This window comes from Crocuta crocuta, unplaced genomic scaffold (assembly GCF_008692635.1).
Source record: "Crocuta crocuta isolate KB4526 unplaced genomic scaffold, BGI_CrCroc_1.0 scaffold334, whole genome shotgun sequence".
Classification (NCBI taxonomy): Eukaryota; Metazoa; Chordata; class Mammalia; order Carnivora; family Hyaenidae; genus Crocuta; species Crocuta crocuta.
The window spans coordinates 1292355-1304497 of NW_027533260.1; the positions used below are offsets into that span (position 1 = coordinate 1292355).

The 12143-nt window shown below is 55.1% G+C and overlaps 1 protein-coding gene and 1 pseudogene across 2 annotated transcripts in view; one reads left to right on the forward strand and one right to left on the reverse strand.

The window, feature by feature from the left end:
* Nucleotides 1-2307, reverse strand: part of LOC144217527 (glandular kallikrein-like) — an 18284-nt pseudogene extending 15977 nt beyond the window's left edge. Inside the window, exon 1 of the transcript XR_013330918.1 lies at nucleotides 2214-2307. The product of XR_013330918.1 is annotated as a glandular kallikrein-like (transcript). The remainder of the gene's footprint in view (nucleotides 1-2213) is intronic.
* A 7884-nt stretch (nucleotides 2308-10191) lies between these two features.
* The window catches only part of KLK15 (kallikrein related peptidase 15), a 4916-nt gene continuing 2964 nt past the window's right edge, over nucleotides 10192-12143 (forward strand). The window contains exon 1 of the mRNA XM_077747398.1: nucleotides 10192-10231. Within this exon, the coding sequence (XP_077603524.1) occupies nucleotides 10192-10231 (40 nt within the window). The remainder of the gene's footprint in view (nucleotides 10232-12143) is intronic.

Below are 12143 nucleotides of genomic sequence, written 5' to 3' on the forward strand. Positions count from 1 at the left end.
GGGGGGGGGGGGGGGGGGGGCCCCGGCGTCGGCCACAACCGCGCTGGGGTGCGGCCACCACCACGAAGCGCTTCCTCCGGAGGTGCCCCCTGGTGTCCTGCTCACACCTGCCCTCTTGTGGGCGTCCGCTGCGTGGCATCTGGCTGAGCCCTGGTGTCTGGCAAAGAGCCCGGGGCCACAGGGAACCCTGAGCTGGAAGACGTTGAGAGGAGTCAGAAGCCCACAGTTTATAAAACCTAGACTCCACGGCTTCTGGGCGGAGGGACCTGCACTTAATGAGCGCACTCCAAGTCCACCGGCCTCCCCAGCGACTCTCCTCCATGTTGCATTGCGCCAACACCGGCTGCGCATCATCGACCCAAGTAACACACGCCAGGGCTGCCTGGCCCACTGCATCCAGGACACCTGGGTCTGAGGAGGAGGAGGCTGGGAACCGACACCTCTCAGCGCTCGGGAGGAAGGGCTGAGGAGCCAGATGATGTCGCCCCCAGCTCTGTCCCTCCACTGCCCATCGCCAGACAGCCAAATGATCTCCATTGTGTGGACCTCCAACCTATCTAACGACTTCTGTGTCAGACACCACGTCCAGGGGTGACAGCCTTCATGCTGTGTGCCGGGAAGTAAGAGGATAGTAAAGACACCTGCCTGAAAAAGTGGTTAAAACAGGAGGAGTCAAGATGGCGGAGAAGTCAAGATGGCGGAGAAGTGAGGGAGCCCGAACTTCCCTCCTCCCTCAAACTCGGCAGTATTGAGTTCAGAGCACTTGGAATTCCAGGAATCCAGGCTAAAGAGTGACAGAAACGTCTCCAGGGGCCCACGGAGACAGCTTGGCCGGACACAGGATTACTTCCATGAACGAATGAAAGCCGACCTGGCGGTGGGGCGCCTGGGTGGCTTAGTCGGTTAAGCGTCCGACTTTCGCTTAGGTCATGATCTCGCGGTTCGTGGGTTCGAGCCCCGCGTCGGGCTCTGTGCTGACTGCCGGCTCAGAGCCTGGAGCCTGTTTCAATCTGTGACTCCCTCTCTCTCTGACCCTCCCCTGCTCATGCTGCCTCTCTCTCTCTCTCCTAGAAATAAATAAAACATTTAAAAAAAATTTAAAAAAAAAAAAAAAAAGAAAGCTGACCTGGCGGAAGGTCCAAACCACCACTAGGAGTAGTTGAGATGAAGCAACCAGAGACACATCGACAGAGAGCGCGCAACACCTGCCTGAGAGCCAGCATCTCCCCCTTTGGCCACTTGGGAGGGGGGAGGAGACCAGATTCAGAGCTGGGGTGGGAGGGTTCACCAGCATCTGTCGCCCCCCCAGCTGTAGCTCCGCCCCCCGGGGGGCCTCAGCGCCCGCCTATCCCACTCCCCCATCCAGCACTACCCGCACCTCAGTCCCCCACACCACCCCTTCCTCCGCGCAGCACGTATTTACTGAGCATCTATCACGCGCCCAGCACCAACCTAGCCTCTGGGAAGCCAGCAATGACCAGACAGAGCACAGCGCCCCTCACGGAGCCCCACTGTGCGAGGGGACACAGACAGAAGCAGTGAACATGACCCAGAAGTGATAGTGCATGTCAGGAGGTGGCCGTGCGACGGGGCAGGAGACACTGTGGAGCTGGGGGAGACAGCAGGGGTGATGGGGGAGGAGAAGGCGTGGGGAGGGGACATAGAGCCAACACCTGCGGCAGGTGAGGGTGAGCCACGCGGAGCGTGGGGGAAGAGCAGGCGCAGAGGCCCCGAGGGATGCGGGCCTGGTGTGTGTGAGGGTGTCAGCGAGGCCAGTGTGGATGGAGCCCAGTGGGGGGGGGGGGGGGGANCACCAACCTAGCCTCTGGGAAGCCAGCAATGACCAGACAGAGCACAGCGCCCCTCACGGAGCCCCACTGTGCGAGGGGACACAGACAGAAGCAGTGAACATGACCCAGAAGTGATAGTGCATGTCAGGAGGTGGCCGTGCGACGGGGCAGGAGACACTGTGGAGCTGGGGGAGACAGCAGGGGTGATGGGGGAGGAGAAGGCGTGGGGAGGGGACATAGAGCCAACACCTGCGGCAGGTGAGGGTGAGCCACGCGGAGCGTGGGGGAAGAGCAGGCGCAGAGGCCCCGAGGGATGCGGGCCTGGTGTGTGTGAGGGTGTCAGCGAGGCCAGTGTGGATGGAGCCCAGGGGGGGGGGGGGTGACGCCAGAGGGAAGGAAGGGGCCCATCCTGTGGGGCCTCACCTGGGAGCACGGGGAGGGCGCCCCTGTTCCTCTGAGGGGCCCGGGGGCCACGGGCGATGCTGAGCAGAAGCAGGGCAGGGCCTGACTTGGGTGTTCACGGGTCCCTCAGGCATCTGTGTGGGTCAGACCACAGGGGTGAGGAGAGGCGGCTGAGGAGGGGGCTGGGCAGGGTGGAGACGGGGAGGGAGAAGGGGTCCGCTTCTGACAGCTCTACAGAGAGCCCCAGGGTTTGCTGAGCGAGTATGAGTGAGGAGAGGGGCAGACAGGACTCGGGATGACCTGAGCTTTGGCCCTAGTCTCTCAGCTGAGCAGCCCCAAGGACACATCTACACTCACGATGTCCCCCCCCATGCCCCCCCCACAACATGCAGGTGGGAGCCCAGCCTTTCACCTCCTCAAGCCCCACGTGAGCCCAGCACTTTCCACCAAGCCTACTGCCTTCTCCACCCCTGGGTCTGTAAGTCCCCCAGTCTCCGGGCCACGCCCCCAACTTCTCCTCCCCCAACCCATCCCTCCCCAAGCCTGACTCCTCCTGCCTCCCGGCTCTCACCGACGGTCCCCTCCTCTGTTCCGATGCCCCAGCCCAGATCAGGCCTGTTAGCACCTCCAGTCTTCTTCACAGGCCTCTGTCCCTCATTCGCCCGCTCTTTCCCACCCCCACCCTGCCCCAGTAGGTCATTCTAAACTCAGCACTGACCTTGCCCTTGCGCGCTCACTTCAGGGCAGTGCTACAGGCAGTGAAGCCCTTGCTCTGGGAACTTGAGCTGCACTCCCAAGAGCTGGACACAGCCGGGATTCGGGGCGTGGCCTCTACTCCCTGAGGGGACCCGACAGGGGCGTGGCCTCACCTCCGGGGGCGGGGCCTAGGCCAGACGTTATCTGGGCAGGTCTAGGCCAGGGCTGCGGAATCAAATTAAAATCTCTCCCCGGCAAGACAAAGGGGAAGGGAAAGAAAGAAAAGGAGGGAAGCAGAAGGGGGAGAGAGAAGAATAGATGCAGAGAGGCAGGCTGGGGGACACCTTAGGGAGGAGCAAGGACAACCAGAAAGAGGGTGGAACAGCCACAAGAAAAGAGAAAGAGGGGCAAGAAAAGGCAGCGAGGGGCTCCTGGGTGACTGAATCGGTTGCGCGTCTGACTTGGGTTCAGGTTGTGATCTCACGGTTCGTGGGTTCGAGCCCCGCTTCAGGCTCTGTGCTGACAGCTCGGAGCCTGGAGCCTGCTTCGGATTCTGTGTCTCCCTCTCTCTCTGCCCCTTCCCTGCTTGCACTCTGTCCCTCTCTCTCTCAGGGAATGGATAAACATGGGGAAATTTTAATAATAAACAAACAAGCAAATATTTTTAAAAAGTGGAAAAGACAAGATAGCAGGACGGGGGGTGGGGGGCAAGCTCTGACAGGAGCCCCTGGGGGCGGATGGAGAGGCGGTGGGTTTGGGGAAAAGACCTGTCTGGCCTTCCTTTGTCTTTTTGTCCTGTTCTCTCTCTCAGAACTCTACCCCTCTCTCCCTGCCATATTCTCTATCTTCGCCAGCACCCCCACCACCTTTCGTTCTGCCTGACTTGGATCTTGGTCGTTCCCCCTCTGTCCATGAAGGACGGTGGGAGCTCTGGGGTCTGGGCGGAGGGACAGGGCCTTGCGTCCACGACAGTCCACTCTAATGGGAAACCCCAGCACACCAAATGCCTACATAAACCTGTGCCCGACCGCGATTGGATCCCCAAACTGCTGCAGACCAATGAAGGACAAATCCCAGGACAGGTCTCCAGCCCTCCCCTCTCTGCCACCACCAAGAGCCAACTCCTTCTTCAGTCAGATTTCCAGAATTCTGTGTCCTTCCCCCACACCCTCCTCCCTCAGACCCAGAAGCAAACCTCCTGTGGACAAGCGCACATTGGCGCCACCTAGCGGCGGGAGCCTCCCAGGACGAGAGGAAAAGAGGCCACGTTTTTCAAAAGTCGCCAGGCACCGGTTTCAGGCATTAATGCCTCAAAACACTCCTGTGACGCAGAAGCAATTATTCTTGTCTTCCAGATGAGAAAACTGAGGCACAGAGAGGCCAAGTGACTTGCTCATGGATGTATTATGTGTTGGAGGCAAGATTCTAACCCAGGCCCCCTGGCTCTGGCGTCCACATCTGAACCACACCCTGTTAACCAGTCTTTCACATGCCAACCTAATTTTGTAATTTACACACCTGCTCCGTGCGTATTACTTCATCCAACCCAGAGACCATCCCCACCCCGTTTCTCCTACCCCACACTGAGACCCTGATAACCAGAGAAGCGATGCTTTGCACCCAAGGGGTTACCGAACCCCTTGGACCATTCTCTTGCCGCCTGGCCCAACTTCTACAGCCTGGGTGATCTTGAACGAGTGGGGCCCTCTCCTCCCCACTGTCTGTTCCTGTGTGAGATGGGGTGAAATTAACTCATGGTTTGCTATGTGCTCTTAGCTCCTTACATGCACTAGTTATTTTTTTTTTTACAAATAGTTTATTGTCAAATTAGTTTCCACATAACACTCAGTGCTCATCCCCACAAGTGTCCTCCTCCATGCCCATCCCCCCTCCCCCCACATCCATCAGTCCTCAGTTTTTGTCAGCATTCAAGAGTCTCTCATGGTTTGCCTCTCTCCCTTTCCCCCACCATTTCCGCCCTTCTTCTCCCCCTTGTTCCTCCGTCAAGTTCCTCCTAATCCTCCTATACATGCAAACATATGATATTTGTCCTTCTCTGCCTGACTAATTTCGCTCAGCATAACACCCTCAAGGTCCATCCATGTTGCTACACATGGCCAGATTTCATTCTTTCTCATTGCCATGGAGTATTCCATGGTATAGATAAACCACATCTTCTTGATCCATTCATCTGTTGATGGACACTTAGGCTCTTTCCATGTTTTAGCTATTGTGGAGAGTGCTGCTATGAACATTGGGGTACATGTGCTCCTATGCCTCAGCACTCCTGTATCCCTTGGGTAAATTCCTAGCAGTTACATGCACTAGTTATTAGATGCTCCTAGGAAAACTCTATGATGGGGTCCTCTGATTACCTGATTTTAAGGTTGAGAATCAGAAGCACAAGGAAGGGAAGACACATACCAGAATCTCCCAAATTAGCAAATGGGGGAGTAGGGGCCTGAGCCCTAACTCTAGACCCAGTACCCTGAAACACCACTTTCAAGTGGTCCCATAATGAAGGGGGAAGGGCAAAGGGAAAGCCTCGAGCCCCAGGAAGCCAGTGCTACTCCAGGGCAGCCAGGGCACAGTGACTTCTTGAAGGAGGGATTCAAGATGAGTCTTGTTCAGACAGGGGAATCCCAGCCTCAAGGGCAGGGACCTTGTCCAGCGGTGATGCAGAGTCACCACAGAAGGGCTGTGAGCCGGAAAGGGGTCAACTTAGTGTAGAGAGACCTTAAGTGCAGTGAGACCTTCTGAGGCCACCTGGAGATGAATGGGAGGGAGGCTGGAGGCAAGGATCTAGAAGCAGAGTATGACTGAGCTGCACCCAGGCCAAGGAAATGGAGAGAAGGGATGGGGTTGGGGACCGCTGAGCTGCAGGGGATAAGGGGAAAGACGTGGTGCGGACAGTGCCTGGGGGAACTGGGTGGTCGTGGAGCTGTCCCTGAGATGGGAAATAAGGGGGGAGGAGTTTGGGGAGAGACAAATCAATTAGGACACACTGAGCGAGGAGGGCCTGGGGACACTGGGGACGAGGGGGGGGGGGAGCCCAGGCGCAGGTGGCTGCCACAGGCGGAGTTCAGGGTCAGATGAAAGAGACCTGCGTGGCTTGTGATTGAACCGCAAAGAAAGGCTCCGGGGAGTGTTCGCAGGAGGAGGAGGAGGAGCGAGGCAGAGGGCGGGACTCCGCCTGCCGCTGGAGGTGAAGGGCAACTGGAAAGATGCCGAGGAGGACTAGGATCGATAGCCCACGTCTGTCGCGGTCCGAGTGGGCGGGAGGAGGGGCGCAAACGTCACCGCGTCGGGGGCGGAACCAGGCGCCCTCCCAGTGAGCCCGCGAGCCTGGGCTGAGCTGGGTGTGCGTTTCCTCGGTGTCCCCATCTGTGTCACGGGGACGCTTACAGCACCTGCCTGCGTGACTTAGTGGGAGGAACACATGCGATCATGATGGAAAGAGCTTAGCGTGGCACCAGGAAGCTCTCATGATGATTAATTTCCCAGGGGTTCGCCTCCCACCCAGGTCCAACAATGGAAGGTGGCTCCCGGGTTTGGGGTGAATGGGCCAACTGGGTGCTCCAAGAGTTGGAACACTAGATTTCTCTGCACCTTCTGCGTGGCCTTTGCCTATGACGCCCCTCTCTAGGCTTCCGTTCTCTCCATAGGAAGAAGGAAGCTATAATCACCTCACAGGGCTGTCAAGAGGATAAATGAGATCATGTAAACAGGAATTGCTCAATTGAAGCTGTGGCCCACAGTGAGGCCTAGAGACTTTCAGCATGAATTTGTAGCCAGTGACAAAGGAGTTCTAGAATACTTTCCAGCCTGGGAATCCAGAATGTCTAAATGTCTGGGGGTCCCCGAATATCTGGAGATCTAGAGTTCTAGAATGTCTAGAGGTTTGAGGTTCTAGACTGTTTTTACCTCTTGGCTTCTAAAGTGTTTGAGGACCTAGACTTTCAGGGTATCTTAGGTTCTAGACACTAGGTTCTAGAATCTGAAGGTCTGGTGTTCTAGAGATGGGGGTTGCTATGGTTCTAGAATAACTGAGACCCTAGGGTTCTGGGATAACTGAGGGTCAGACATTCTGGAATGTCTGAAAAACATCATTCTCATATATTATACGTAGGATAATCAAGGGCCAGGGACCTGTAGGGATTGGCCACTGTTCCCCAAAACAGTCAGCCCTGTTCATGCAGCCCCTTTCCGTGCAGGTGATGGCTCTCCAGATACTGGGAGGGACCCTGTTTACAATAGGTCCCATCCTTCACTGGGTGATCTGAGGTCAGTCCCTCCTGCTCTCTGTGCCTCCTCATTAGTTAAACAAGCCAGGATAGACTCTGCAAAATTGCTCAGGGCCCTCCTATGGCCCTGAGACACTGGAGGACAACTTCAAATTCCCAAAGCTTTGAGTCACTTTAATAATGATCTCCAGCTTTGAGAAAGCAGAATCAAGATTTCAAGCCTCAAAATGCAAAATCAAGACTGGAGGATCCAGATCAAGGACTGCACTGTTCCAATGTCTAAATTCATACCATAGAGTCAAGAGTCTAGGCATCTCTGACTCACGGAACTCAGGCCCATATTTCCCAGTCCAGCCCTTTAAATCCACAATGCAGATATGAAACTCCAGACCTTACACTACAAAGTTAATCCATGAAATCTTAAAGTCTAGGGGCGTCTGGGTGGCTCAGTCGGTTGAGCATCCAACTTCGGCTCCAGTTGTGATCTCACAGTTTGTGGGTTCGAGCCCCAAGTCGGGCTCTGTGCTGACAGCTGGCTCAGAGCCTGGAGCCTGCTTCAGATTCTGTGTCTCCCTCTCTCTCTGACCCTCCCCTGCTCACACTGTCTATCTCTCTCAGAAATAAATAAAACATTTAAAAAAAAAAAAAAGGAAATCTTAAAGTCTAGACCTAGACTCTAGAATCCAGGCCCCAAAACTCAAAAATCAAAATCTGCCATTTGTGCTCCAGCCCCCAGGCTTCACACAGCAGATGTGAGGTTTCTGACCTCAAGTCTCAGATTCCAAACACCAAATTCCAGGTGCCTAGTCTGGACTCTAGATTCAAAGGCTTCTAGGATCCAAGACTAAGACCTGTCACTCAAAGACCAGACACTAGGATCCATATTCCAGACCCAAACTCCAGAATTCAGACTGCAAAATCCATACTCTATACTTCAAGTCATAAATGCCTGACTCTAGACCTCCAAACTCAGAGTCTGGAGTTGGAAATCCGCAGCAAAAACTGCAAAATCCAAGGTCCAGAATCCAATATCTAGAATCCAGAGTTAGGAAGCTCAGGCACCAAGATCCAGAATCAGAGATCTGAATCCAGAATTCAAGATCAGGGAAGTGGAGATCCAGATCCAGAATCCACTGTTCAGAACCAGAGATCCAAGGTTCAGCATCCAGAATTGGGAATCCAGATCCACATCCAGAATCCAAGATTCAGAACCCTACTCCAAGCACAAAAAGCATGACTCTAGAATCCAGTTTCCACTCCCTATACCCCAAATTCCAGCTTCCAGTCTCCTGGTCCTATATGTTGATCTCTGATTTGGGGTTCTTGCCCTCCTACTCGCTGTCCCTTGAAGAACTGTCCCTAGCAGGGAATTCTTCCTTACAGACTCAGACAAAAGCTTCACCCTAATAAATGCTCATTAGGCCTTGTCCCCCACCCCACTAGCCACCTAGGCGTCCCCGCCTGTAAACCTGACTCTCAACCACCTCCCACCCCACCCTACCCCCTAGATCCGGGTGGGGCTGGGAGCTTATAAATTCAGTACTCAAATGCATGCTCCCCTTCTTCTGGCATCCAAGCTGTCCCAGATGAAGCTGGAGGATCTGAAGGGGGTGAGATCTTTGAGACAAAAGTCGGGTTGGTGGGGGAGGTGAGAGACACTCAAGGAGACACAGGTCTGCCCTGGTCTAGAAGAGGCACTGGGTGCCCTGGCCCCGGGAACAGACATGGGCTGCCCTGAGGGAATTGAGTTTCAAGGGCACCTGCGTAATTTCATGCATCCTTTACTGAGGCCCCAAGTTGAACCTGAACCAAGAAAATGTCCTGGAGATGCAAGGAGCTGCGGGGGATGGGGGTGGGGAGGTGAGAGGTGGGGATAGAGTCAATCAGGAGAACGTCCCCAAAGGCACCTGTATCAGAGCCAAGAACAAAGTCAGGAGTTATCAGGGATTCAGGTCAGGTCAGCTCAACCTCCCCAAGGTGTCCCGTGTGGCAGGCTCCAGGCTGGGCAGTGCTGGGGACACAGAGAGGACCTTGCCTGAGTATTTCAGGGGATCTGTGATGTGATAGAGGCAGAACCAGGGCTGAGAAGCCCAGAAAAGATACCTGTTGGGTCCTAGGGCCTCCCAGAAGAGGTGGGGGCTGAGCCTTGGGGGGCAAATATGAATTCAGAAGATGAGGGGAAGGTTTTCCTTCATTCCCAAAGCTTGCTGGGGCCTCCCATGGACTGGACCCTTCACTAGGGAATGCTGGGAATTCAGAGTCCAGTCAGGCCAGGCTGGTCCTCAGTAAGTTTGCAGTCTGGTGGGGAAGGTACACACTACGGACCAGAGAAGTTCAGAAAAGGCTTCAAGAAGGAAGTGGACCTTGAAGGGAATGGCATACCTGGGAGGAGGAACAGCCTGAGCAAAGTCAGGGAGGCATGAAATCGCGGGAAGGAATTTGGGAGAATCAGCTGTGTCTAGAAGGACAAGGTCATGAGAGACCTGGTCAGAGGGGTTGGAAAGGGAGAAACCACTCAGAGCCTCAAAAGTGAGGCTGGGGAGCTATGACCTTACCCTGGGGGAGTTGAGTATCCATGAGGGCTATAGGCAGGAGTCGGACATGGTCAACTCTGAGTCCGGAAAGACCCCGTAGGGGCATCTAGGAGAACAGGCTAGAGGAGTGTGAACTTGACTGGAGGGGCAAACAGGGGAGCACACCCCCAGGAGACCAGACAGGAGGCTGGGATTAGGGTCTGGGGGAGAATGTATCCTGAGAGATCCAGGGGCAAGTGGGATGGGGCTTGGGGCAGACAGGCTGAGGGGGCACCTGAGGTCCCGTTCTGGTGCCTGAAGGAAAAGCAGGAACCCTCAGAGATGGAGAACCTGTGGGGGGTGGGAAGAACAGTCTGAGGTGGGGGTGGGAGGGACCAAGATGGTGAAAGAAGTTTCTCAAGCAGCAGGTGGGATGGGTGTGTTCGTATTCAGAGGGGTTCAGGTGAGGGCAGAAGCGTCCAGACTTGCCCCCATTCACTCTCTCCCCTCCCCAGACTTCGGCAGAACCCTCATCCCTTCTCCATAATGTGGCGTCTCCTCACCTTCTCCTTCCTGCTGACGTCAGGTGAGGTGGGCCCAGGTCAGGTCTGGGTCTGTGGGAGTGTGGTACCCTTCCTCTCCATCAGGAGCAAATCCAGGCCCTACAGTCTGCCAGTGCCCCCAAACCTACTCCTCCCCCACCCCACCCAACCACCGATGCTCCTGAGTGCTCACCGTACCCCAAGAGCTGTCAGAGGTCTGGGGTGCTCCCATGCCAACTGGGTCTCTCGCTGCTGCCGACAAATCAGCTCTGGGGATGACACAGACCTGAGTTCAAGGCCTGGGGCTGCCCCCTCCTTGCTGTGTGACCTTGAGGAAATTACTTCCTCTCTCTCCACCAATAGTGCCTTCTCTACAAGACAGCACCTACCCAGCAAGGTTTCAATAGCATAATGTAGAGAAAGCTCATAATAAGCATTCAACAAGTGTTAACAGGCCAAGAGCACAGACTCCAGGTTCGAATTCTAACTCACCATTTTCTAGCTACTTAACATCTCTGCAACTCAGGATCCCCAACTGTACCATGGACATAAGAACAGATGCCCCCAGGGGTATGAGGATTAAACGTGGTCCTGTGTGTGAGGCATGAGAAGGGACTTGATCCAGGGCAGTGCCCTGAAAGGGGGTGTTCGCATTTCTGAGTGTTGGGTATATGCCAGGGCTCATCTGATTCTCAAAAACATCTCTATGGGGTAGACACTACTGGCCTCACTTGACAGGGAAGAGGGCTGAGGCTGGAGAGGGGCGGCCACAATGTCAAGGTGACCCTGGGTAGCAGGAAAACTCCAAACCATGTTCAGCTACCACCCATGGAGAATTTAACTGTAACCTGATGCCTCTACCTGGAGAAACTGAGGGTGGACTTTCATTATATCCCCACATGACCCTCGCCTCTGGGGGCCCCTTGAAGCTCCCCCCTGCTGCCAGCCTCCCCTCAGGCTCTCTCTGTGCTCTCTCCTCCCTGCCTCCCGCCCGCCTGCCGCTGCACCCAGCCAGGGCCTCCACCCTCCTCCGGCTTAGACTGGCCAGATGCAGCCTCGATGCCCAGCTGTTCAGCCCGCACCCTCTGTCCTCCTTTGCAGGAGAACCCCACCCTTGCCTTGTTAAGCCCCCTGTCTACCACATCCGCATTCCCCCAACCTTGCCAGGGCCCTTGGCCCAGTTCTTGACCCTGGCAGGCGGAGTGTAGGCATTTTGTCTAGCTGTGCAAATTCCTGCCCCAGTGTGGCTGTCTGTGTGCTTGGCTGTGATCTTGAGGGCTCACATCCCCATTGCGCAGTAGCAGGTCATGGTCTTGTGACTTTGAAACATCCCTGTTTATATCCTTGTGCACGGCACAATGCTGCAGTGCTGTGTGTGTGTGTGTGTGTGTGTGTGTGGTGGGTTTTCAAGGCCCTCTGTGTCCACATCCTGCCCACATGTATGAACCAGGTCCCCTATGTGAAACCCAATGAGTGACCTTGAACACCAAGTGACCGACCAGAGGACAGGTCTAGAAATGGGAAAACATGTCCTGTCTTGTGCCTCTGGCTATGTCTTTGACCTTGGATGCCTAGCTCTGTGTCCATTGTTTCCTTGGGGTGTGATCTAGTGGGTCCACATCTGAGTGTTTGTCCTCTGGGTCAGTGTCTATTACTTTGAATCCCCACAAAGTGACTTGAGGATGAATCACAGTTTTGACCTTGATTATCTTCATTTGAGCCTGGTCATATGTCTGACTTACTTTGGCTAAATTTCTGTCCAGAACCTACCTGAACATCCACATATATGTCTGCATAAATAAATCTACATGTCCTTTGTTTAAAATAAGTAGTATTTAGGGGCGCCTGGGTGGCTTAGTCGGTTGAGCGTCTGACTTTCGCTTAGGTCATGATCTCACGGTTCGTGGGTTCGAGCCCCGCGTCGGGCTCTGTGCTGACTGCCAGCTCAGGGCCTGG